The following is a 27,056-nucleotide window of genomic DNA, read 5'->3' as shown; positions in this document are numbered from 1 at the left end:
AAAAAACCAGAGTTGAATAGAAAATTTGACATTCAGATACAAGAAGCATGAGAGGTAAACAGGGAAAAGAAATCATAAGGAATTTATCAAAGTTTAACTATTTACATTCCCACATGCAAAAACAATAATTGTGACTTGTGAAACTTTTCTCAGTATGAGAATAGTTGAAGGGAATATATATATATATATATGTCTATATTGGAGGGTATATGGGTGTATGAATACGTATGTGAGTGTGTGTATATATATATATATTCACTTATACATAGAGGGCACAGGACCAATTGAATAGGAAGGGATGATACTTAAAAGGTGAAATTAAGAGGTGAGAATGGAATATAATGAGAAGAGATGGGGAGAGACAGAATATAGAAGAGGCAAGGGAAAATGGTTGCAATGGAGGGGAAGAACAGGAAAGCAAAAGGGAATGGGTCAACCTTATTCTCATTGAATTTGGCTTAAGGAGGGAATGACATACACCCTACAAACAGTGTATCTCACCCAATAGGAGAGTAGGGGGGAAGGGAATGATAGGGGAGATGATGGAAGGGAAGGCAAGCTGGGGGGGAGGGAAGTTGGAAGCGTCTACTTTTCAAAAGGGACAGGATCAAAGCAGAGAATACAACAAGTGGGAGGTGGGATAGTATGGAGGGAAATATAATTAGTCTTCTACAATATATCCACTATGGAAATATTTTGCGTAGCTATACATGTACAACCTATATTGAATTGCTTATCTTCCCAGTAAGTGTGGGTGACAAGGGAGGAAGGAAATGAATCCAGAATTCAAAGTTTTAAAATCAAATGTTTAATATATATATATATATATATATATATATATATTCTATTATTAATGTTATTTTACATGTAACTGGGAAATAAGATATACATGCAGTGGGGCATAGAGATCCACCTTGCCCTCCTGGAAAATTGGAGAGTGGATGGGGGGAGGATATAGGAGAGAGCAGATTGGAGGAGGGGATATCCAGTGGGATCGCTATTTTGGGGTGGTGGGTAGGGGAAAAATGGGGAGAAAATTTGTAACTCAGAATCTTGTGGAAATGAATGGTGTAAACCAGAAGTTAATAAAGTATTTGAAAAAGTAAAAAAAAAAAAAAATAAAGGTAGGGATATGCCTTAATATTTGTTCCTTTTTTTATTCTTTGATAACGTAAATTTTTTCCCCCTGGGATTCTTGTCTGACATTTGCTTTAATATGTACAGTCATTTAAAATAAGTTAAATGTGGAATGTATTTTTGAACAAGTAAGACACTCTGAAGTGATTTGTCTTTGACGACTTGGAGGGAGCTTCCGCTTACCGCTTTCCGCCCCTTGTGTGCAGACACGCCGTCGCAGCGGGTCCAGTTCATCCTTGGCACCGAAGATGACGAAGAGCACATTCCGCACGACCTCTTCACCGAGATGGACGAGCTTTGTTACCGGGACGGGGAGGAGTGCGAGTGGAGAGAGACGGCTCGGTAACTCTTCTCGGGCGACTCTGGCTCTGCTCTCCCGTAGCGTTTCCCTTAACTGTGCTTCTGTGCACGTACGCCAATGGCATGGCAAGATTATAGAATTCATTGCGACATTCCTTAAATTTTATAGTTTAGCAAAGTGAATCTGAAAAGTGAAGCACGCTAGTTTTTGAGATAATATATGTAAAGTACTTTGCAAATCTTAAAAATACTGTAGACATGTGAGCTACTGTGATCACTTTGTGGACTCACCTCTTTTTATTTTTGACATGGGCTGACCCTCATGCTTGAATATTTATCTAGACCCTATTAAATGATAGACGTTTTCCTAACATAGAGAAAGCATGAATGAATGTGAAGCTTGCTTTAGCTTATTACTTTTGAGTGGAAAGGCGCATTCTACTATGGTTTTTGTCATCTTTGTCTGTAAAGACAGTGCTGAGGATCACAGTGTACATGATATTTTTCAGGTGGCTAAAATTTGAAGAGGATGTTGAAGATGGTGGGGACCGATGGAGCAAGCCTTATGTGGCGACCTTGTCTTTGCACAGTCTGTTTGAGCTGAGGAGCTGCATCCTCAATGGAACGGTCATGCTGGACATGAGAGCAAGCACGCTGGATGAAATAGCAGGTTGTGGAGCGTATGGAGTCGTTCATTGTGGATGCTGTGGGAACCAGTCATTAGTCATTTATGTTATGTCAGAGTAAAGTGATTTTACAGCATATCGGTGTATATGTGTAAATTCTATTTTCATTTTATGGCAAGATTTGTAGCTGTTAACGAATAAAGCCAAATAAAAATTCCCACAATTTGTTGTCACAATGGATCTGATAGGAATCTAGCCTTTGCAAAATTTTTCTTTGTGACCAGATGATCCATTGATATTATTCAAATTAGTGTTGAATCTTAGAGAGCAAGAAATGTGTTGGAATCTTTGGAACAGAAGTATTCACTGCTATTTGTATCAGGAAGTTGATAGACCTGAACATTTATTTTAAATATGTTAGTTGCTTTGACTTCCCAACTCTTTATATAAAGTGACTTGAAAAAAATCAAGACTTTAACATCAGGTATGAATGCTTTGCCTATGACCTGGCATGTAACCAGTATGAATTAGGCTATTGCATGGGAAATCGGGAGACTAAAGCTCTATTTAATTTTCGCTGTTATCCCCATCAAGGAAACGTTGTGTACACATGCTATTTAATTCATGAAAAATAGGCAGTATTTTTACTAGCCGGATGACCCTGGGCAATCCAAGCTGCCTCACTTTACTCCTGTAAAATGGGGATAATAACAGTACCCATGTCCTAGAGGTGTGAGGATGAAGCAGTACTTATTGCTAGGTGCTTTGCCAGCCATAATGTGATACCTAAATGGAAGCTATTATTATGATAGTATTCCAGGGTCCGGTGACCCTGTTTTAGGCAGCTTCAGTGAAACACTTTCAAATATTGAAAGAGAGTCCTTTTTTCCTTCTGGTGGCTAATAAGTTTAAACCACTGATAGTAGGAATGTCATGACCCTGAGTGTATGAAACAGTCCCTCTGACACTAGATATCAGACCAATTAACAACAAAATTATGAAAAACAACAGTCTTTGGGAATGGAAGTAGTACGTTTTACGTTATTATTTGCCACTGAGCCATAGGATTAACCTCTTCATCTTATCTGGAGAAAAAGATCTTTTGAAAATAACTGGTACCTTTTGGGTAACACAATCAGAAGCTCTTGAAAGGAAACATATAAATTTTAGATATAGTTCATTTTACCCAAAGTAAAGAAATGTATATTAACACTTCTCTTCCTAGCTCTGGTAATAAAGGCTGGGCATAGGCTTCTAGTATCCCCCTGATTCATTGTTACTAGGATTTACACCCACCCATTCTCCCTTCTCCAGTCCATCCTTCCTAACATTCTTTTTTAAGCATGCTCTGGTCTTGTTAATTTTCTGCTTAAAAGTGGTGCCTTCTATTGCCTCCTCCAGACTCCTTTTTGTCTTACACTTAATGTCTTCTAACATACTTTGGACACCTTTGGTTTTCAGCTTTCTTTCCTAGTAACTCCCCTCCATTTATTTTATCTGTGCCTCAGACCAGTAGGTTAATTGCATCAAGAACATGCTCTGTACTCTCTAAGTCTCTGCTGCTGTGAGAGCTGATTCCTTGGCCCAGCATCCCTAGTGATCTCTGCACCTGTTTGGATGCCTCCCCTTGTTTGATAGCCCAGGCCTTCTGTGCCACTTCTAAAGCAAAGCCTTTTCCTGACCTATTTGGGGATAGGAACTGACTTAGCTTAACTTTGTATCTTTATCTTCTAGCATGATGATTTATGTACAATAAGTGCTTAATAATTCTTAATTGGATAATATATGTATGTATTAGTTTGACTAACTTTAGGAAATACAAGGTTAAATTTCAAGAGTTTAATATACAAAATTAATATGGAAAACATCCTAAGTCAAACATATTCTGTTCTCCTTTTCATTACTGGGCTCAAATACTCATTTAATTTTTTTGGATTTTCATAGATGGCAAATTGGATAGATCAGTGGTCCTGGGGTCAGGAAGCCCTGTTCAAATCCAGATGCAAATGCTTGGTAGCTGGGGAACACTGGGCAAATCATGTAACTTCTGTCTGCCTCATCTTCTTCATCTGTATGTGAAGATATTAATAACATAGTCCAGGGCTGTTGTGTTTATCGAGTGAGGATTGTATTTGTAAAGTGCTTTGCAAACCTTAAAGTGCTATTATTAATTATTGTTGATAATGGTGATGATAATAAGATTTCCCCTCACATTAATAGCATGAAAACCGCATTTGAAACTGGAGCTTTAGAAAACATTTATAAAGAAATAAACCTCAGTATCATCTTTTTACTTATATTGAATCTTGCTAACCACAGTTTATTTACATGTGACTTTGGAAGAATTTCAGTTTATTGCATTGGGACTACAAACTTAATTTTAATAAGATCAGGAAGAATATTTTTATCTTAATTTTCTTTGCAGCCTCTTGATGGGGTTGGGATTCTATGTTATGTGAAACAATGAAATGTTCTCATATCTTATTAATTTCTTTGGTTAACAGAACTCAGAACTATTCCAGGAAAAAACAAACAGCTGTTAGTTTGTCTTTTTTGGACAGGATAAGCAGTGGCTTTGTATAAAAATGGAATTTATCATGTCATTGATGAAAATGCAATTCTGAGGTGACGCTAGATTTTGGAGCTTAGATGTGTGTGGGCAGGAGAGACCACTGACCGGAGGCAGAGGACCTGGGTTCTGATTCCACCTCTGGCATTCACTAGCTGCGTGACTTTGGGCAAGTCATTTAGCTTCCCTTTGCTTCATTTTCTTCCTTCATACAATGCTTTTTTTTTTTTTTTGGAGGGCAATTGGGGTTAAGTCACTTGCTCAAGGTCACACAGCTAGTTAAGTGTTAAGTGTCTGAGGCTGGATTTGAACTCAGGTCCTCCTGACTCCAGAGCCAGTACTCCATTTACTGTGCCACCTAGCCGCCCCTAAAGGCATTTATTTATTTATTTTTTTAGATTTTTCTTTTTGCTTTCTGGAGGGGGGAAGGCAGGGCAGTTGGGGTTAAGTGATTTGCCCAAAGTCACACAGCTAGTTTTGTGTTAAGTGTTTGAGGCCAGATTTGAATTGAGGTCCTCCTGACTCCAGGGCCGGTGCTCTATTCACTGTGCAAGCTATCCACCCCTTCTTCCTTCATACAACGAGGGGCTCCTAAGGTTTTTTCTAGCTCTAGATCTATGATCTTAATGCTTGAAGAGTTGTAGATTATTTTTATTAACAGTCACTGCTCTTCCTTAATTGTTTAGAAATAACTCCTGTTGCCCTTTCTTTTCATGTAATAGATATGGTGCTGGACAATATGATTGCCTCTGGCCAGTTGGATGATTCGATAAGAGAGAATGTCAGGGAAGCTCTTCTAAAGAGACATCATCATCAGAATGAGAAAAGGTTCACCAGCCGGATCCCCCTTGTGCGCTCTTTTGCAGATATAGGCAAGAAACATTCTGATCCTCACTTGCTTGAACGGAATGGTGAGATAAGTTGTAGCATCCAGTCTTTACTAACTCTTATTCTAACAGCATCCCAGCATATTGAAGAGTGAAGTTTCTGTGAAGGAGAAATCATCAGTGTATAATTATTGGGGAGTTTTACATTCTTCCCCCCACCCTCCCCATTTTCTGTTATTATCTCTTGTACTTGAATTTTTTGGCTACTGTTTCTTCACACGTGGAGGAGTCCAGTCGTGGATCTTAAAATGTCTCTTATATTGTAAAACACAGTTGGTCACATTCTCGGGCAGGAAGTGCAACAGCCAGCCTGTCTGGAGATTACCTGAGGAGTTTGAGCTGGGGGCAGGTCCCCTCCCTGAGGGCCACCATGGCACTCCTTGCTTTCCCTGAGGGATTGCTTGGGGAATCTAAGCAGTGAGATTGTTGGGCTGCTGCATTGGAGACCCAGCACTGTTGTCACTTGCAACTCCAGAATCAGAATTTTGAGATGGGAAGTCGTTATTCTCCAGTTAAATTAAGTAAGCATGTGGAAGTTATCATCTGTGAGTCAGGTGATGTGTTAGGCAGTGGGAAATAAGACAAATAAAGCACTGCCTGCCCCTCAGGAGCTCATAGTCTACTAGATGGAAAGAGCACATAAATTAGTAGATACACAACACGTGCAGGGGGATGCGGGTGGGGGTGTGGGAGGGAGGTGTGGGGCAGCACCCTGGGGAGAGTTCTGTTATTTAGGAAAATAAGGAAAGGCTCCTTTAAAGAGCTGAGGACAAACTAATGCTAAAGTTTGGGAGAAGGTGATAGAAGGGCATCTAGGAGCTCAGCCGAAGCAGATCGGGAGCCCGATGCCAAAGGGGGAGGGGAGGCTCATTTCAGTTCAGAGTCTTTGGAATCAGATTTTTCAAGTGACTACAAAGTACTGTCAGTGTACAGTTTTTTTAGGAGGAAGAACATTAAGAGGAATTGGGACTTTGTTAAAAGTGGAGGCAGCAAAGCTTGTAGCAGCTTTTAAAATTTTTGTAAGAAGCATGTTCCTATTTTTTGAGGCGAGCTTTCTGCTAGATCAGTTATGAGCGAAATCTCTGTATTTATGGTTTATTTTTTAAAACTTACTGTTCCTCCTCAGTAGCTTGGAAGAATCGATGCTTTGAGTTTAGTTTTCATTTCAGCAGAGTGCTCCTAACTGAAACTTAAAAATAATTCAGATATTTGAGGTCCTCCCTTGTCAGGACTTTGAGCACCACAAAGATGAGAAGTCTGCAGTTCCCACGATCTTGGCTCTGAAGTGACATAACTAGCTCCCAGTGATTCTTTATTCATATCACAGCTTTAAATTGCTCAGTTATTAAAGATATTGAGGTGGAAGATGAAGTGTGGATTCCTTAATGGCTTTTCCTATCATCGGTTACTGACCTATGCTAGCTGAGTGAGATAGAAGGAAGTATAAGAGGAGGGTCCTGCCTGAAAGAGGAAGGAGAGTGCGATTCGGTGGACGATCTCCAAGGGCATCTCTGACAGTCTCTGAGTCTTCCTTTTGGCCATTGCTCAACATGGCTTCTTCCCTGCTAATCACTTCCCCCTGTCTGAAAAGGTAGGAACAGGCAAAGCCATTGCCATCTTGACCTTTACTGAGCACATGTGACAGTAGTTTTTTAAGTACTGTTAAGGCTATGGGTTGAGAAAGCTGGCAGGCCTGCTCATTTCCTTTATTCTTTTGCAGAGAGAAAGAGAGTAAAGGACAGGGTTGTGATGATTGGTCCCTTTTTAACCATTTGGTCTTGTAGAATGCAGAAAGAATGATAACATTTTCATATCTTCCTTAAGAGCCCTAGAGTAAGGTCTCTCCTAAATGGTTAAATAAACCTAAAATGGACAAGTACAGTTAAAATTTTCCAAAAATTGTTTTTTTCTTTTGTTTTTAAATACATTTCTAGATAGCATTCATGTCAACCATCTATTGCATTCACTAATCAGTCTTTCCATCAGAACCAACTGTAAATAGGTGCTGAAAATTTTTATGTTTTAATCTATTAGCAGGTATCCTTGGAAATCTAAACTTGATTAGGAAAGTAAAAACATTGCTTTGGAGCCAAGCTTAAGTTTCAGAAAGGCTCCACAACTGAGGTGTATACGTATTCTTCCTTTTGATCTTTATCTTCTCACAGAGTTTCCCAAGTTTTGCGTAATAATTGCTGAAAACAGTAATTGGTGAGTTAGTTGAATATAGGAGTCCTTTAAAAATCTGTGTTCTTTGTTTAAAAAAATTGGTTCCAGATTATTCCAGGACACATTCTATTTGTTATTTATAGAACGCATACTATTAAAAATGCTATTTTGCACATGAGTGGTTTCTCAATAATTCCATTATTGATGCTTTGTAATTCTGATTGGCATTTTTTTTTGTTGGGGCAGCTGTGGAATTGTAGAAAGAACATTGATTGCAGAGTTGGGAGGCTTAGTTTTACATCCTAGCTCTGCCATTTGACAGTTGTCTAATTTTGAGAGGAAGGAGAGTTAATCATTCTTTCAGATCCTTAGTTTCCTCATCTGTAAAAGGGGGTGCCGGTCGTGTGCCAGATATTATATTGACAGTGCCTGCCTAACAGGGTTTTTGTGAGAATTGATTGGGGTAATATATGCAGAGTTCATTGTTAATTATAAAGCATTCTAAAAATACTGTACCTATTGTAATGATAATTTTCAGAGTCTTTTACACCCTCCAAAACGTTGTATACATATTATTTCTGTGAGAAACTGAATTTAATAGAGGGTACTAGGATACTGTTAAAAAGAGGAATTTACCAGATGACATGGTAGAAAGGATCCTGGGACGTTGGGTTCAGCATCTCCTCAGCTGCTCCCTGCTCCTGTGACTTTAGGCAAGATGCTTTTCTTGGCCTGGATGTCCTGACCAAGAAAATGAGTTTCACTGAACCAGGTGACCTAAGACTGGGCTCATGGGTGTCTCCAGCATTGTGGGTGCTCCTACAATGCAGTTCTGAAGCCCCGCAGCATGAACTGTTGGACTTTTTCCTAGCATTTGTCATTGGGAGTATTGAGATTTTCCTGTGTTTGACATCTGAGCACACATTAACCCTTCAAAATAGCCTGAAGTGGCTTCCTTTTAATCATACGCACCTAGTTGTTTTCTTGGAGAGGAGACAGACATGAGTTTTCAGTTCATGTTATAGTTTTTTTCCTTCTCTTTGTTAATAGAACCCAGCTTCATCATCGTTATTGTTAATTTAAAAAAAAAATTTTGAGGCCTCCAAATACCCTCGATGAGTTTTCAGAGGTTGAGCACTTCTAAATTATGCTCAGTAGTTTTGCTTGGAAAACACCTCAATTAGGCAGAGTATAATAATGTCACCTTTTAGTTTGAGGCTCTTCTAAGGAAGCAGTGATAGAGACTGTGGGAGGAGTCCCAAAAGCGCAGTGAGTCTGAGACACTGGTAAGTTGCTTTTTGGACCCCTTTGTTTAGATTCTCTTTGCATGGCGGCAGTAAGTGTGAGGCACTATGAGTTAGGCAAGCCGTCTTATTTAAATGACAGTTTTATTCTGGTTTGTTGCTTTTCGAAAAGCCAGTGAATCAGTGAGTGTAATTGTCCTTTCCTTTTATATTAAATGTTGACTGATTTTTTTTCATCTTTCATTATTAACATTCTTTTTTTCTTGTGGTTACTTCAGTAAACTAACTGATCAGTAGAGTCCATACCGATTTTCTAATAGCTACAAAGCCTGATTGTCATGCTTATTCCACACCTGCATGAAACTGAATTTTTGACTCTTGAAAGCTTGTGATTTATGTCAGAAATGATACATTTTTGTGCCTCTTTTTGCATTCCTTCTGTGAACTTCATGATTTTTCATTTATTTTTTTTTTATCTCAGGGGAAGGCCTTTCAGCCTCCCGCCACTCTTTACGAACAGGTCTATCTGCTTCAAATCTTTCCCTGAGAGGAGAATCACCTTTGTCCCTTCTCAGTCATCTTCTTCCTTCTTCAAGAGCTGGGACTCCGGCAGCCTCAAGGTGTACAACCCCAGTACCTTCCCCTCAAAACAGTCCACCCTCCAGTCCTAAAATCAGTCGACTGGATTCTAGAAGTTCTCAGCAGAGTCAGCTTCAGGTCCCAGAACTTCTGATTTCATCTGCCAGTGATGATATCCCCACAGTAGTAATTCATCCACCTGAGGAAGAATTAGAAGCACTGGAATGCCAGGAGCAGAAGAAGGAGGAAAATATTGACATAAGCCCAGGCAACTATCCACAGTTCTGTGTGGTGCTTTCTGGATCTGCCTCACTTGCATTGGAATGCTTTTTTGGCACATAGCTTAAGCAATATATGAGTAGTGCTTACCATTTATTTTGACTGGTGCATGTTTTTTCTTCGGCAGTAATTGTAGTATGTTATTAAAAGACGTTTCAGTTTTTAAAATAAAAGTTAGCCCACACATTTAAAGTCGCCTTTTGGATTTGTAATGGAGATTTTTTTTTTTAACTTTTAGAGCACTTAAATGATTTAAAAGGCCTTGTTAGAAACAGTTTTTCCATCTTAAAGTTTATTATTTATGGTGATGTAAAAAAGAAAAGCAGCTCATTTTTTTGAGGATTAATTCATAAGCCAATCTACTTAATGAGGGCATTTTATCCATAATTTGTAGTAATCATTTTGTCTTCTCTGAGAAGACCAGATTGAACTACTTTCCCCAGATTTTATCCAGGGTGTCTTAGACATTTATGATTGTGCCTGATCCATGTTAATGGTAGGACAGTGTTAAAGCCTAGAATACAGACTAGGTTTTCTGCATTTGAGCCTGATTTTTTTCTCTAAGACAGATTTAAAATTTGAATGACTAAAGCTTGTGTAGTTGTTGCAAAAACTATGGCTATGCATGTAAATTAGAAATTTTTGCTGGAATGTGTTTCACTTGGTCTTTGGTATGGAGCACAGCATTTAGATTATGGCGAATTAGAATAATTCTGGAGTATTATTTACATATGCGTTTTTCCCTATAGAATTAAAAAGGGGGAGGGGGGACAGGTGGCGTAGTGAGTAAGAGTGCCGGCCCTGGTGTCAGGAGACCTAGGATTGGTTCCGGCCTCAGATACTTGGCACCCACACAAAATAACTGGCCATGTAACCTTGAGCAAGTTACTTAACCCCAATTGCTTAAATAAAAAAAAAAAAGAATTAAAAAAAGGAAAAAAAAGGTTGCGTTTCTGACTGCTTGCCTATTTTTCAAGTCATCTTTTATGACATCACTAAAACTGGTTATATAATCATATAGATTAAGTACTACGAACTAGCCATGTGACCTCAATTTTCGAGGAACCATCCTTCTACCAACGTAGGCCACTATGGTCTAGTCTGAGACAGTGGCAGAGAGCGCCCAGGGCCCTGTGCTAGTTTATGTTTAAGCCTCTGGCTTCCAACCTTCAAGACTGGCTCCTTATCTACCCTATCTTGCTGCCTCTTAGTATAAATGAACTAATATAGAAAAGAATATGATAGCATCAAGATGTTGTTTATTCTCCATTTTAATGGGTTTGTTATAACAGAATCTAAGAGGCTTCCTAAGGAGCAAATTTAATTTTGATTTGTTAGAAAAGAATATGGTCATATTAATGATAATAGTATTTGGGTAAGGAAGAGTCCTTTATATAATTACAGCTACTGATAATCAGTAAGTGATGGTTAAACACTGCCATCTCATTTTTTACTTTTTTTTAAAATAATGATAGTGTATTTCATTAAGGTTCACTTATGTTTTCTTTGAATTCTTAATGCCTTATTTTTCTGGGTGCATCCCATTTGTCAGCTGTAGTGAAAATCTCTTGTTTTGATGAAAATCTCATCATTTTCTGTTGGAAATTATACTAAGAGAAGACTTCACACAGGAAGCACCCCTGGACACCCAATGTAGTTATATTTGTCTGTGTCAAGTGAGAAGGGAGAATGTATAGATGTAAATCCTGATGACATAAATTCCTTCTTCCCCAACGGAAAAACTAAAGCTTTTTCTCGTGCACACTGTAGAGGAGTTCCATTTTAATGTTTACTGGTATGAATGTCGTTATGACTGTTTCTTCTGAAAGTAAAATCCACTTTGCAGTGGTAGCCGGAAAGGCTGCTTACAAAGATGAAAGAAAATCCTTTGGACTTTGGGAAGATCCCTGTTTAATTTCTCTTTCAGAAACCCCTGATCTGTGAAATTGCATAACTTTGGAAAGGAAATATGGGGACACCTAGAGGTAGTCCTGTCTTTTAAAAAGAAGCTGTGTGTGGGGCGGCTAGGTGGCACAGGGAATAGAGCACCGGCCCTGGAGTCAGGAGGACCTGAGTTCAAATCCGGCCTCAGACACTCGACACTAGCTGTGTGACTTAGGGCAAGTCGCTTAACCCCCAGTTGCCCACCAAAAAAGGGGGGGGGAATAAGCTGTATGTATAGCTTTGGCTTATACAGCTGTTTCAAAACCTAATGTTAATGGTGAAATTTGACATGCTTATAGAGAAGTTACTTCAAGGCTCTCTTTCACATTGACTGTAAGAATCGTGTCAAAGACTTCTGGATTATAGTTAATTCAACAAACATTTGCTAAGTTACTATTCCACAAAGCTAAATAAATGCTGAGGGATGCACAAATTCAAGTCAATTCAGCAAACACTTATTGCATACCTGCTCGTGTGTGAGGTCCCTGCTCTCAAAGGTTTCACAGTTTAGTGTGGTCATGAAAGAAAAAAAAGGGGAAATTATTTGACTTGTTTGACTAAACTTATAGAATATTATTAACATTTGCTATCATAACATTTTTGCATGAATTGTGTATCCATAGGACCATAGTTTTGGAGGTTGACAATAACCTAGATCATATAGTCTAATGCCCTCATATATAGATGAGCAAACTAAGGCCCAGAGATTTCAAACGACTTGCCCAAATTTACCCTATAGTAAGTAGCAAAGCCAAGGTTCCAACGGAAAACTGTGTTCCTTTCACTAAACCATATTTGAATTAAGGTTTTAAGTGGTATGGCGAAAATGTCTAAAATCCATCTACTTCCTCAGCATAGCCTTAGGAAAAGAAAAGAGTGTTTGTGTGGAAGATGAAATGAAGGACAAAGGGTGGGAGGGCGGACAGTCTAGCATCCTTGGTTCTGTTATCTCCCAAACAATCCTATGTTATAGTGGTTGAGAATAACATCACTCATTGTTCTTGCTTTATTTTACCCGTGGGATCAGCTCCTTGCTTCATTTCATGGCTGAGATCTTAAATTAGCCCACTATACTTGTAAACTTAATGCAGAATATTCTTAAGAGGATTTTTTTTACAAGAGGCCTAAACAAAATAGATCCTAAAAGTAGCTTAACTGATACTCTTTATGTATTTATTTTAGAGAACAAAGGTCAAAGGAAAGGAATTCTGAGGACTAAGTGCCTCATGAGCTAAACTTCATCTCTCAAAAAATTTGTGAAATGATAACTGAAGATTGAAAGAAGTACTTATTGTTTTAGAGTTGCCTATTTTTTTCTATTTGACTGTTGGCTAGTATGAATAAACCACTAACTTATTTTCATTGAGGGCTTATTATCATAATAAGCTTCTAGTTTGAATTTGTGCCATGAAAGCAGATAGTCAAGTCTTTTACATTCTACATTTTAGTGTTTAGGCTTCTTAGTCTACCAAGAAGTGAGGAACTACTTTTTCAGAGATTTCCTAGATTTTATAGCCTGTTCGTTAACAGGCTGGTATCAGGGACATTTCTCTTGGCTGATGTGTCTCTCTGCTTTTCTGGGCTTCAGTTTCCTCATTGGTTAAATGAGAGGGCTGGCTTAGATGACTGCTGAGGCCTGTTCTAGCCCTGGTTCTGTGATCCCCTGAGTGCTTGTTGGGGTGACCATGAGAGGCAAGAAGTCTGTTTTCAGTTAGCGTCTGACTCTTTTTGTGCGGAGTTTGTCGCCAGGGAAAGTTGTTTTAATTTCTCCTGGTTTGAGCATATAAATGGAGATACAGGTTGGTTTCTATACTTTGTGTCATCATGGCCTATACAGTTCATATGTATATAAAATTTTTGAGGGCTCAGTTCCAAAATATTTGTGGTTGGAATCAATTTGAATATGTTATTCTAGCCTTCTCCCTTCTTTCCTCACTAAGTCATTCTTCTTTTTTTGGAGGGGGTGGGCCATCATTGAGGCAACATCTAATGGCACCATTTACATGTGGGAGGCAAGCTACTGATTTGCTCTTATGTAAAGTACTAATACGCTGCACATTGGCTTACTTGCACTTTGGCTTTTGGCAAACCATCACCATCAAAGTTAAGAGAAAAGTTAGATTATACGATTTATTTTTTTATATATTTATTTTGGATTTGTGCATTTTTAAAATATAGGCATTTTGGCATCTCCACAGTCAGCACCTGGAAACTTGGACAGTAGCAAAAGTGGAGAAGTTAAAGGTAATGGAACTGGAGGAAGCAGAGAGAATAGTACTGTTGACTTCAGCAAGGTAATTCTGTCATTAAAGGTAATTGTCCACAGTCTCATGCTTATGCTCCAAACCAGGGTTCTAATAGTCATGTTTTCTTTGATGATCATTTGAGAAATTATTTTTAATAGAATAGTCATTTTAAACTTTATTGATACATGTGATACCCTTAACATGAAAGTCTAAGAAAAGGTGATTAGCTCATGTGTCACATAGCTTTATGAGAAGGTTTAAATAACCTGGAACACTTTTCAAACTGTGAAGGGATTTGTGAGTTCTGCAGTATTTTCACTGATGCCTGGCCATGATCCCACACCTCTAGTGCCTTTGGGACATCAGTGATATGTTTGGGTACTGCCAGCACTAGGAAGAGAAGTGCTGGAATGATGGGACAGCCCTTGTGGATTAGCCTTTGGAGTTCGGCCTTGTATCTTGTGGGATCCATATTAGAAGATACCAGGCAGCATATTAGCTGTTCACCATGGGTAGAGAAAAGCATGGATCTCAGAATACCCATTTTAGATCAGAACTAAAAATTATGTTGCTTGAGGTAAATGAATTTTCTGGAGAAAGCAGAAAAAATATTAATTCCAGTCTAACAGGGTTAAAAACTATTGCTGAATAATGTCTTTGGAGCCCACTTTATATATTATTTTTAAAAAGTTGATTCTGATTGGCTATTTAAATAGCATTTTTACTATGAGCTTTTATAGTATTAAATAATATAAAGATAATATTAAATTTTCAATGTGACTTTTGACAGTCTTCTGTCATTAAAATTCTCCCTAAAACTGTGTTCCTACAAAAAGAGAGCTTTAACAGGATTTTATGTTGTTTTCCTTGCTCCTCAAAGACCAAAGAGAGTTTTGACCCAGTGATGCTTGTGGAGCTGCTGGCTCCTCTTTGTCTAACTGCCTCGATTTCACCAGTATGACTTTTCCTGTCTAGTTATTTAGGATTTAGTTCTGTATGTAGTTCTAAAGGAAAAGTGGTCACTGCCCAAACTGCAGGATACCCATATTAAATCAGCAGCTGAAAGGACTGCGCGTTTCCCTGTACTGCAGTTCTCTAGCCTTGGCAGATGCCATTGGTTTTCTTTGTTCCTTCGTCAGTTTTAATTTTTTCATCTGGCCTGTTGTTGTGTACACTTCCTTGTCTCCTGTTGGGCAGGAGTCAGCCTCCTGGCACTGTAGTTGTGGCACACTGGGCATGGGACTCAAGAGGCCCGCTGTAAGTGTTTGGTGTGTTTTTTGTAGCTAGTGAGTGGTTGTGTAGTGCCTCCCGGGAGCTAGACACCTGAAGAAGTTCCCCTAGTGTGCTGTCATTCTGTAACCGTTCTTTGGGATTATACACAGATGACTATATTTCATTAGATTATAGAACACCGTAGTGATGGGAAGTGAAGGCATGACTCTTCCTGCATGACAAGCCTGCATACGTTTTCTAACTTTTAAAAAGTAAGAGCACTCAATTTACTTGAGTGGTAACTAATTCTTCAGTCATGGTAAATAAATGACTTCTAGGACTGTGTATAATTTCAGGAACTCTTAGTTGTTTGTGAAAAAATATTTGTCCTTAGAGTTTTGAATGAATGTTGTTCTAGTCATTGAAAATTTTCTCTAGTGAAAATGCACAATAATTTAGGTTTTAGAAATAATGAAAACTAGAGCATAATTACAACATTAAAAGTATTGCTTAGCAGGCATCTTGCTTATGTCATCATGTTTTGTTGTTTTAGTTCTGTAGATCTGTAAAAAATCTGCTCTTGATTTGTGCTGACACCAAATAATTTTCAGTAGTCTTTCCTGAAAGATTATTTTTTCTTTCTTTTCCTCCATCTCTTACCTACCACTGTCTCTTAGTTTAAGTATGAAAATACTGGGGTTTGATTAGTATTTATTTTCTAATAGGTTGACATGAATTTCATGAGGAAAATCCCCACGGGAGCTGAAGCATCCAATGTTTTGGTGGGAGAAGTGGATTTTTTGGAAAGGCCCATCATTGCGTTTGTGAGGCTGTCCCCAGCTGTCCTCCTTTCTGGCCTGACCGAGGTGCCAGTGCCCACCAGGTAAAGAATTAGTCAGTTACTGTTATGTTGTTCAGGAAATCATTGTTGTGTAGTGAAAACTTTCTGTCCCTTGTAAGCATTCTAGGGTGGAAAAGAGGCTTTAGAGTCAGGAAGACCTGAGTTCAAATCCTGCTCTTGCCTCAGACTGGCTCTGTGACTTTACACAAGGTCCCTGTGACTGAAAAGAGTAGTCCTCTCTTCCCCCTAACCCATCCCCTCTCCTCCCCCTTTGAGAAGAAGCAGCACCTGAGAGAATGAATGCCTTTTAGAACTTTCTCTGTGTCCTGGTGACTAAGAAAATGTGTCTTATTGTTGACACTCGATACTGGATGAAATGCATTTGATGCCATATGTGGAAAATGACCGAATTGTCACTCTTGTCATATGTGTGGTTTTAGATCTACTCTGCATATTGACTCCAGGTTATGTGTAGCACTTTGCATTTCCTTCTGTGTCCTTGCAGATAGTACTGTAGCATTAAATTGTATCATAGCTGACGTCTGATAAATTCTGGCAATCCCAGATTCTCAGTGTATTCCCACTGATATCTAGTGTTTCCATCCATTCATCCCAATGTCTTCTGTGTGCAGAGACTGTGCTAAATAAACACTGTAGAGATACAAGATTTATAAATAGAGTCTTGGGCCTATCCTCTTGGAGCTTACAGTCTAGTAAAAGGTTAAAACACAGATTACTACCCAATATATCCATGAGAGAGATACAAACAAAGTGCTATGTGAGATTTGAGGGAGAAGGAGATTTTTGAGGAAAACTGATTCCTACAAATGATGAAATTTCTGGCATCCTTCTTCAGTACTTCAAGGTTCTGTGTTTTGATTAGGGTGAGAACTCCTTTTGACTCTGATAAGAGCAGTGTATCTCTTAAATTTTTGTGGCTGGAAAAATAAATTTACTTTTAATCAACCTGTTTAAAAAGTTTTGTTGATGCCTTTTTTTTCTCGTCCCAATCATTTCCTATCGACCCCTTTGTGACAAAGAAAGACAATTAAGCAAAAACATCTGGTGCAGTGGCTGTATCTGAGTATGTATGCGCTGTTCTGTCCTGAGCAGTCTCCTCCCTCTGTGCTGTGAATGAGGAGGTATATTTTATGCCAGTTATTTCTCATTATGTCCTTTAAAATGGTAGACCTTTTGTCATTATTTGTTCTGATTCTCCAAACTCATCTCCTGCAGTTTCACTGGCATAGCACTGATCCCATCAGGTGACTGAGGTCGTATTTTCATTGTCATCATCAGCATGTGCAAGAGAGGTTGTAGCCTGGAGAGGAAGGCAGGCTGCAGTTGGACTTCTTCCAACAGTTAGAGCTCTCCAGCAGTGCAGTGGGTGGCTTGGCTAGTTAATGTCACTAGGATTTTGCAAGCAGAGACTTGGTGACCCACTGACTCCTCATCAGTGATGGTGCTGATGATTTTATATGTCCAGGAGCATGTTGCATCTGTTCACTTTGGGGGGAGAGGAAGGGGGAGGATGTGGAGGAGGAAAAGGAAGAGGGAGGTGGGAGGAAGGGGAAGGAGGAGAGGGAGGAGGGAAAGAGGAGAAAGAAGAGGTCTTTTTTTCTGTTCTTAAGGTTCTTTGGTTCTGTCAGCTGTGGGAGCTTGGGCAAGTAATGTTGCTTTTCTGAGCCTAAAGGACAAACTGTGAGGGTGGGGGAATGATAATTGTGAGGAAGATGTTTAACAACCTCAAAGCATTATATGAATCTTAGTTGTTTTAAGTATGAAGGAAACTTCATGTCCAGAGTCTCCAGAGAAAGATGTGAGAGGCAGTATGACAGAGCACTGGACTTGGAGTCCAAAGAGGCAAATTCTGATTCTGTGTCAGCCATTCCCTGGGCAAGCCCCTTCCATTGTCCCAGCTCATGTGGTGATGGTCATGGCGCTAGGCCGTTGTGAGGTGATCCGCTCTCCAGCGTGTCTTCATTCTATACCTGCTGGATGATGATTTCCAAGCCTGGGAGCGACCGTCACATGAAGACATAAAACACAAAAATTAAATAAAATATCTCCTGGTTATTCATGCTGTGTGACCCTTGGTTTGTGCGGATCAGTAGGATCATCATCACAGGAATGATGGCCTTCCTGTGCAGTCCTTCTCTACGTGAAGTTTTTTGACTTCTCATTTTACTAATGGCTGCATTTAATTGGTTAAAATTATTTCTAAAAGGTTGTTCCTATTTTTGCCTTACCTTGAATTCTGCTTCTCCCCATCTTAAATCATTTCTAGGTTTTTGTTTCTATTACTGGGCCCTGCAGGCAAGGCGCCACAGTACCATGAAATTGGGAGATCGATAGCTACCCTCATGACGGATGAGGTAAGTGAAAACATGCTTAAGTTTTTTGTTTTTAGGTTTTTTTGGGCTTTTTTGGAGGCACTTGGGATTAAGTAACTTGCCCAAGGTTTACACGGCTAGGGGTGTGTGTGTGTAGTGTGTGTGTGTGTGTGTGTGTAGTGTCTGAGGCCAGAACTGAACTCGGGTCCTCCTGACTCTGAACCGGCGCTTTACTCACTGCGCCGCCACCTAGGCCTCCCACCCGCCATGCTTAAGTTTTGGTCAGTGAGAACTGTGTATTATGAACAAACAAATCATGATAAATTAGTTGAATATTACTGAAGTCCCAATGTACTTCTCTTTCATAACAAAGTGACTCACTGGGGAGAAGCCCTTATATATTTAAAGGACGTGAGTTCAATTCCTTCGTCTACGACTTAATACCTATGTGAACCTGGCCAGGTCATTTAACCTTTATGGGCTTCAGTTTTCTCATCTGTAAAATGAATGGTTGGATTTGATAACCATGGGCCTCCAAAGGTCCCTTTTAGCTCTTTTTTGATTGTGTGACACTGAGGGACCCTGGTGACCAAACAGCAAGGCTTTATTTTCCTATTTTCCTTTTCCCCTGAAGCTATGATCTTAGGTGTGTCCAGCAGTTTAATCACTAATTGCATTTTCTTTTGTTTTTAATATGTTGAATTTTTAAAATGTCTATTTCATTATTCATTTAGTTTTATTTTGGGGAAAATAGTACTAATAAAAATTAAATTCTCTAGTCATTCATAGTACCACGATTCAGATGTCTTGCTTTAAAGTCAGTCATGTATTGTAGACATATTCTTTTTCTTAATCATCCCTCCACAATTCAGTATTGGGCAGATACATTGGAGTAAGATAGAATTTGCATTCAATATTTTGATAATTTAGAAGGAAAAGATTGCAGAATCATTTTGTCTCCCTCTTTCATTCTTACCTCTTATCTTTTTCTTCGCTCTGTCTCTGTCTCTCTCTCCTTTCCTCCTTCCCTCCTTCCTTCCTTCTTTTTCCCCTTCACCTTCTCTATAGAATGTGAAACACTGAAGTGTTTTTTTTTTTTTTAACAATATATTGATGTTAGGAAGACTGAAGCTAGCAGTTTATTCCTGGTGGAAATACACTTTAAGAATACACATTTTAATGTGATACCTTTGTAACAAGTAGCTTGAAATGAATTTATAAAGAAAAGCTTGTTTTATTCTAGTGGGATGAAGTAGCATGGTCTAATTGTTGTTCAGGGAGTCACCAATGTGATGAAGGAAGGACTGCTTGTTTGTTCTGTGGTTGCATTTGAGATACTTTAATAATTCCAATAGGAAGGCACTGTGATATGGTGTATGGATCGTTTTGTTGTTACCGTTGTTACAGATTTATTTGTGATTATTTAGAATATATATTTAATACATTGAATCTATCAAATAGAAAATCATTATAGGAATTATACTTTTTTCTTCTTAAGATTTTCCATGATGTTGCATATAAAGCAAAAGATAGAAATGACCTCCTTTCTGGAATTGATGAATTTTTAGACCAAGTAACTGTTCTGCCTCCAGGAGAGTGGGACCCTTCTATACGCATTGAGCCACCAAAGAGTGTGCCTTCTCAGGTCAGCTTCCTTAGGATTATATTTTTGTTCATGTTTATGGTAAATGTGTTCATTCAATCTTTATTTGAATAATAATATAATGAATTGGTCTTTGGTATATGCCAAAAACAATTGTATAACAATCCAGTTTTATCAATAAAATAATGGATCTGTTTTTCAAGCAGAACCCCATAGTGACCCTCCTTTGGGGTGGCCCCTTGGGTTGGGTTGGTGTATGATCTTTTGTTGTATCCCACTTAGGCCTGATTGGTACAGGTAATGATGAGAACTGTTTAAAAAGGAAAGGACTCCCTGACCCATAGGAAGTTTGTGGCAAAGTGACTGACTATCTTACAAGCCAAAGTTTAAAAAAGACTTACGTAGTTCCCATAACATATAACTGCTTAAGAAGTTATACTCCAGTGTTTAATAACAGAGGAGACTAGTTTATCTTCTCATGAAAATCAGGATGTGTATATATTTTCTTCTGCCCTAGATATTTGTTTCATTTCCCTTTGGGGGATGCTTTATCTTAAAATTAATTGTGATTTCATTCTATTTTAAGTCTGATTGGCTTTTTAAAGATAACATGTTTCATGACTTTTGAGAACAAATAATAGAGAATAAAAGAATGATCATGAGGACTGAATTATTAGTGCTCTAATAAAGAATGTTTAAAATGAAAGCTTGAATCAAGGCTCAAGTGGCAACTCTCCCCTAGCACTCAAGAGAAGCAATCAGTGTCAGAATTTGATAAAATATTTTAATCTTGACTTATTTTGAAGAGACCAGTTCAGTATTCTTAATATGAACTGCTTTATGTGTATATATGTAGATGTGTTTTCACACATATTTTCATATACACATGCATATAGTCATATACAGATAATATAATGTTATGTTTTTTTGAATGCAGGAAAAGAGGAAGATCCCTATATTTCCAAATGGATCTACACCTTCATCAGGTGAGATGCAGAAAGAGGAAGGCCATCATGCCGGACCAGAACTGCAGAGGACTGGCAGGTATGTTTGTTTACTGGATCATCTGTGAATTTCAGAGAGATCATGTTATAAAGCTTCATTGAATGTAGATTATGATGTGGTATGTGTTTGTGGAGGTCGTTAATGGGTGTGTGTGTGTGTGTGTGTGTGTGTGTGTGTGTGTGTGTGTACGCACGCGCATTTGAATATTTTTTCTCTTGAGTGCTTGATATTTGGCATTTTAAAATATGGTAATAATTTCACCATCTTAAATATACATTTACCCTCTCTGTAATTTTAAAATTAGTTTTAATGTTATGAATTTGAATTTATTTTACTTAATTATAGCCACTTACAACAATGGGCTTAGATATTCAAAACATTGCATGACTTTTGGTATAATTTTTTTCCAGTTATCTTACACTATCATTTTATGCTCTCATATCATATCTTCCAGTCTCAATCCAGGCTATGCTTGAAGAGAGTATAGAATTTTAATGGTACCCATCCCATCAAAGGAGTATTAAAGTTTAGGAAGGGAGAAGAGTCTGAGCTAATAACTTATTTGTAACCGAGAATGGAAATCTGAATAACTCCTCATTTTACAGTACATCATTTGTTGTTGCAGCAATAATGGTGCCTGTATAGTCAGTCTTATTGAAATACCTGTGAGGAAATTAGAAATTAGAAATAAGTCATTTGTGAAATTTGATAATAACTTTGAGATTTTGTCAATGGAACAAAGAATATGCCAGGAACAGAAACATAGTTGTGCAGCAACATAGTTGACACTTTTCAAACAGTTTCCAACTCTCCTTGGATGGAGATAAATGTGTTAATTCCATTTCACTAGGATGGCTTGCAACAACACTTGTCTCTTTGTCCACAGATTCTGAATCCTCAAAGTCTGTTTAGTAAAGCATTTGCCATAAAACAGCTGTTAGAGATTTTGGTAAATGACCTGAAGTGTGAGAGAGATGCAGAGATTTAGGTAGATAGAGAGAGATGCAGAGATTTAGGTAGATAGAGAGAGAGAGATGCAGAGATTTAGGTAGATAGAGAGAGAGAGAGATGCAGAGATTTAGGTAGATAGAGAGAGAGATGCAGAGATTTAGGTAGATAGAGAGAGATGCAGAGATTTAGGTAGATAGAGAGAGATGCAGAGATTTAGGTAGATAGAGAGAGAGGTAGAGATTTAGGTAGATAGAGAGAGAGAGAGGTAGAGATTTAGGTAGATAGAGAGAGAGAGAGGTAGAGATTTAGGTAGATAGAGAGAGAGAGAGGTAGAGATTTAGGTAGAGAGAGAGAGAGGTAGAGATTTAGGTAGATAGATGCATAGGTAGTTGGGTAGATGGATAGATATTCCTTTTTCACTAAACTTGGAAAGTTTTTTTTCCCTCAAGCTGTTCTTAGAATCATTTTCCAGGAGTTGGCCAAGGCATATCACATTTTTTTTTTAACTCTTTGAATAGTGGCAACAGAAGACACAGTGGTGGCTAGACATGTAGACCCAAGTGCCTTTAGAACCTTACTTTAGCCAACTTTATGACATAGTTTAATCTTTATGTAAATTACTTTGGCCTTATCTATGGGTTTTTTTTTTGGAGGGCAGTTGGGGTTAAGTAACTTGCCCAAGGTTACACAGCTAGTTTTTTTGTGTGGGTGTTAAGGGTCTGAAGCCGGAACCTAACTCGGGTCCTCCTGACTCTGGGGGCCGGCGCTTTACTCACAGCACCACCTAGCCGCCCCATGGCCTTATCTATGTTAATCTTAAGTCTTTGGCAGGTTTACTTTGTAATATACTTGAGTATATTACCTTTGTATAATACCTTTGTGTTTGGTCAGTGTTCACTTAGAGCCTGTGACCCATTATTAGAATTAGTTTAAGGAAGAGACAGTCAACAAAGGAAAAATTGCTGGGAGAGGAGGAAATCATGTAAGGCACTAAAACGCTATACATTCCTGAAAATTTGGTTTATTAATGCATTTCTTTCCTTCAGTATTATCATTGTCAATAACTGAAGTAATGACTTGTCCTTTTAAAATGTTATAGTAAACTTCTATGGACAAGCAAAAGATTTCGGTTTCTTTGGTCACAAAATTTTATTCAATATCAAGGTGTATTTTTCTAAAGGCTTAAGAGTGACTTAAACATTTTAAATGACATAACTATGGTGTGTGTTAATGTTCATTTACCAGCCTAAATTTTTCTCCCATGTTTATCAAATGTTTTTATATACAGAGAAATTAGGAACTATTTTGTTTATAGAGTGAATTATTTAAACATACCCCATTGCTTACAGTTTTGTGTGGAAAAATACGACACTATTTTTCTTCATATATTTAAAATTTATATTAACTCATTATTCTGGCTAAAATATTCGATTACTTTTCTCAAACCCCCTCCTCCCCACAACATACTACAGAAGGCCTACTTATGCCTTTATAAACCAGGATAGGGGGAGAAACCGTACCTGAGGTTTTATTATCTCGATTTCACTCCCAGTGGAGGAGCCTTGCTCCAGGGTGAGGCACCTTGTCAGTACGAACCTGGAGGGTCCCACATACCACTGTGTGTCAGTGGAGTTTCAGCCCAGGTCTTCCAGACTCCATAGACCACTCAACATCTCCCATGCCTCGCTGCATCTTGTATACACAGTGATGTGGTATATTTAATACTGAGGAATGAGATTAAAATTCCTTTCAGATTAATTCTGAGGCCATTCCTCAGAATGTTTCAAAGGGTATAAAAAGTGTATTTATAGAATGTAGTTGGTGGGAGTGAGTCCTATATATTCAAGTTTGTTTATATTATGCAGCTGGATTTTAAAATTTGCATTGTACATCTTCTCATATATGTTTGTGCCTAGGATTTCATCAATTATTAAATGAATTGACTGCAATCTTTTTAGTATGTAGCCCATATTGTAACTTCTCATTTGTCTCTTTTTTGGGTCAAATAAAATGTAACCAGCATTCTAAAAACCCTTGTCAAAATCCCCAAACTAGACTAAATTATTGTATTTTCTTCCGTGTATATCATGATTTTAAAGTCTATTGACAAGCAATGGGCACTGGCCATCTTGTGTGGTCCATACTATGAGTTGAAACTAGCTAGAATCCTTCAGTGTACAGTTTGACGAGTTTCATCTCACCTATTTAGGCTTTTTGGTGGTTTGATACTTGACATCAAAAGGAAAGCACCTTTTTTCTTGAGTGACTTCAAGGATGCATTAAGCCTGCAGTGCCTGGCCTCGATTCTTTTCCTATACTGTGCCTGTATGTCTCCTGTAATCACTTTTGGAGGGCTCCTTGGAGAAGCTACAGAAGGCAGAATAGTGAGTACAAAGAATGGTAGTGGCCAGGCTTTTAGATCTTCAGAGGCAAGTGTCTCTGTGCATTTGTCTCATCTATTCATACTTGTATTTGAAGAGTTTGCCCACAGTACTTGATTAACCTGCCCCAAAGCAGACTTCCCCTAAAGGTAAATGCTGTGGAAAATGTGGGGAACATATGTGAACAGGAGAAGATGCACAGTGGAGGTAAAAACAAACGTTTGTCCTAGCTTGCTGGTTGAATGGCTTTCTTTATAAATTGAGAAAAGGCTTACATGGTCTTTGGGGTGGAGGTGGGGTAGGATGGGGTGGGGGGAGGGAGGAGGAGGAGAGCAGTGGGAGAGGGGTGGAGAAATGGAAGAATGGAGTGCCATCCTCTGAGGCCTTCTGAAGGAGGATAAGCTTGACCTGATTAGTTGGCCTTGGCCTGATTTGTGGGCTGTCAAACAGAATTGTGGAAACACTGGGTCCTGCAATGGTGCTTTCTTTAACTATATTGCTATTTAATCTACATGTAAAAAAAGCTAACCCAAGGGAAGAATGGTTTATTAAAAACTTCTTTTAATATGACAAAAGTAAATGGATATATTTTTTCTTATGTTGGTAATACTATAGCTGGTTATTCTGTATTATATTGTATCTTTTAATTTAATATCTAGTGCTTTGAAAATCTTGATTTTTTTTTTTGACACTTGAGTGAATGTAATGGTTTGTCATTGTGAACTGTGAGTTATTGTTTCTTCTACTTTATATTTGCCATTGGTGTAAAATTTATTTTTATTTTTGATGAAATTCTGAAATTTTACAAAGGCTAAAAATTTGATTCTTTAAAAAAAGATGGTTTATAAATAATTTTTTAGGTGTAGTACTATATAGACTTATGAAAATAAACCTAATGATAAATTTTTTCTTTGAAATATAAAATTTTAAACAGTTGTTTTAGAATGCTACAGCATCTCATTTGTTTTGCCTTAATATTTTAAAAAGTTATATTTTCAAATAGTTGGTATTCAATCAACAGAAATTTATTAAGTTCCAATTTTGTGGGAGGCACTGGGGTAGATATTGGGGATAAAATGCAATAAAATGAAATAATCACTTCTTACAAAGGTTTTTCATTCTAAAAGGAGAAATAAATGTTGACTAAGATGTGTGTATTTATTTTGGGTATTATCTTGAAATATGCAGGGCTTCCTCATTGCTGCTTTTTCTCATCTTTATTTAGTAATGTAATCCCTTGTTTTAAAAGGATTTTATGATCCAGTCAGAGACTTAAGACACGTACACATATAAAGAAAACACAGGAAAGTAGGTGATGATTGGTAGGAGTCCAGAGGAAAGACACATAATTTCAGACTTGTGTGATAGTGAATAATTTTATAGTATTTGAATTGGACCTTGGGGTAAGATTTTGATAGGCAGTTGTGTGTGGCAGGAGAGTTCATTCTAGATAGAATAGTGTGAATGAAGGCCTCAAGCCTAAGTTGTGTTTGTGCTTTTAAAAAGATTATCTGGCAGAGAGGTGGAGAGAGAGGGTTGTTCAGAGCTGCTTTTGTTGTGTCATGGACCCCTCAGTCTGGTGAAGCCTATGTGCCCTTCTCAGAGTAATATTTCTAAACGTATTAAGTAGTCCCTATAGAATTATAGTGGACACTAATTATAGTGAAATACAGTTATCAAAATATTTAGAACTAAACTCAGATAATGAACCCTTGGTCTAAGGCAGGGGAGGCCAGGTAGCACTGGAGTGGGGAGAGATCTGAGGCAGATCCCCACCCCCACCCCCACCCCACCCTCCAGCGGCTATTGGAAAAGTCCCATGATGAGGTGATGAGGGTCTGCACCAGAGTGTGGGCTGTGTCAGGTCAGGAGGGAAAGGTTTGCATTCAGAGATGTTGCAGAAGTACACTCCATAGGCCTTGGCAGAGTGAGGCATCCAGGATGATCCGTGGATTGTTAGCCTTATGGTCTGGGGAGATGGTGCTACTCTCTGCTGTGATAGGAAAGGTGTTGGGGAGGAATGGATAGGGCAGGGGTGGGGACTGACGCCAAACTTCACACAACAAATCCCCTCAATAAAAGGTTCTACACTCTTAAACTTGGACTCAGTCAAAAGGCTGTACTCAAGGACCTAGAAGGCCGCACTTGAGAACCTGCCTCAAGGCTTCAGGTTCCTTGCCCTGGCATAGTGGTATAGTGCAAAGAGAATGAATTGTTTTGGATGTGTTTAGTCTAAGATGTCTCCTGGCCATCCTGTTCGAGTGGTCTGAAAGGCAGATGGAGGTGGTAGATTGGAGGTCAGTAGAGGTAGGGGCAGGAGACGGAGATTTGAGAATCAGCAGCATAAGAAGATAGTCATTAAATCTTGTGAGCCAGTGAGATCCTTTGTGAAGCAACTCGGTCTCTCCGTCAGCCCCCTCTGCTGACTGGTACCCTCCCTCTCAAACTGCCATATATTTACCTACTTCTTATTCATTCTGCTTACATTTTTTTCTGTATATGTGGTCATCAGCAAGCATTTGTTGAGCACCTACTGTGTGCTAGGCAGTGTTCTGATCTATGTATGTTTCTCCTGTTAGATCCTTGAGGGTTTTTTTTTCCATTTTATTTCTTCTTTGTATTTTTGTCTTCTGTATGTAGTGTGGTGCTTATTGATTGATTAAAGAGAGAATTGGAGATCTTGGAGATGTTAAAGCAGGGTTTTATAATGAGAAAGTTCAGAGAGTTGGACTAGCTACTGCAGAGTACTTGGG

The 27,056-nt window shown here is 38.5% G+C and overlaps 1 protein-coding gene across 6 annotated transcripts in view; it reads left to right on the top strand.

Moving 5' to 3' along the window:
- SLC4A7 (solute carrier family 4 member 7) overlaps positions 1-27,056 on the top strand; it is a 133,481-nt gene that overhangs the window by 65,038 nt on the left and 41,387 nt on the right. For 4 of the 6 annotated variants that reach the window (XM_069088532.1, XM_069088528.1, XM_069088531.1 and 1 more), the window contains exons 4-12: positions 1,344-1,479; positions 1,947-2,107; positions 5,355-5,543; positions 13,910-14,025; positions 15,915-16,072; positions 18,318-18,405; positions 19,862-20,008; positions 20,904-21,010; positions 24,132-24,306. In XM_069088532.1, coding sequence (XP_068944633.1) covers positions 1,344-1,479; positions 1,947-2,107; positions 5,355-5,543; positions 13,910-14,025; positions 15,915-16,072; positions 18,318-18,405; positions 19,862-20,008; positions 20,904-21,010; positions 24,132-24,306 — 1,277 coding nt within the window. Of the gene's footprint in view, positions 1-1,343; positions 1,480-1,946; positions 2,108-5,354; positions 5,544-9,410; positions 9,777-13,909; positions 14,026-15,914; positions 16,073-18,317; positions 18,406-19,861; positions 20,009-20,903; positions 21,011-24,131; positions 24,307-27,056 lie in introns of all 6 variants that reach the window. The other 2 variants (XM_069088534.1, XM_069088533.1) reach the window with 1 other exon arrangement.

The sequence above is a fragment of the Petaurus breviceps genome, unplaced genomic scaffold (assembly GCF_028583685.1).
Source record: "Petaurus breviceps papuanus isolate PSGF00001 unplaced genomic scaffold, PetGlider_PUasm1.0 185, whole genome shotgun sequence".
In the NCBI taxonomy this organism is placed as follows: Eukaryota; Metazoa; Chordata; class Mammalia; order Diprotodontia; family Petauridae; genus Petaurus; species Petaurus breviceps.
The sequence above is the reverse complement of the archived record's forward strand: the minus strand, read 5'-3'. Positions and strand labels throughout refer to the sequence as shown.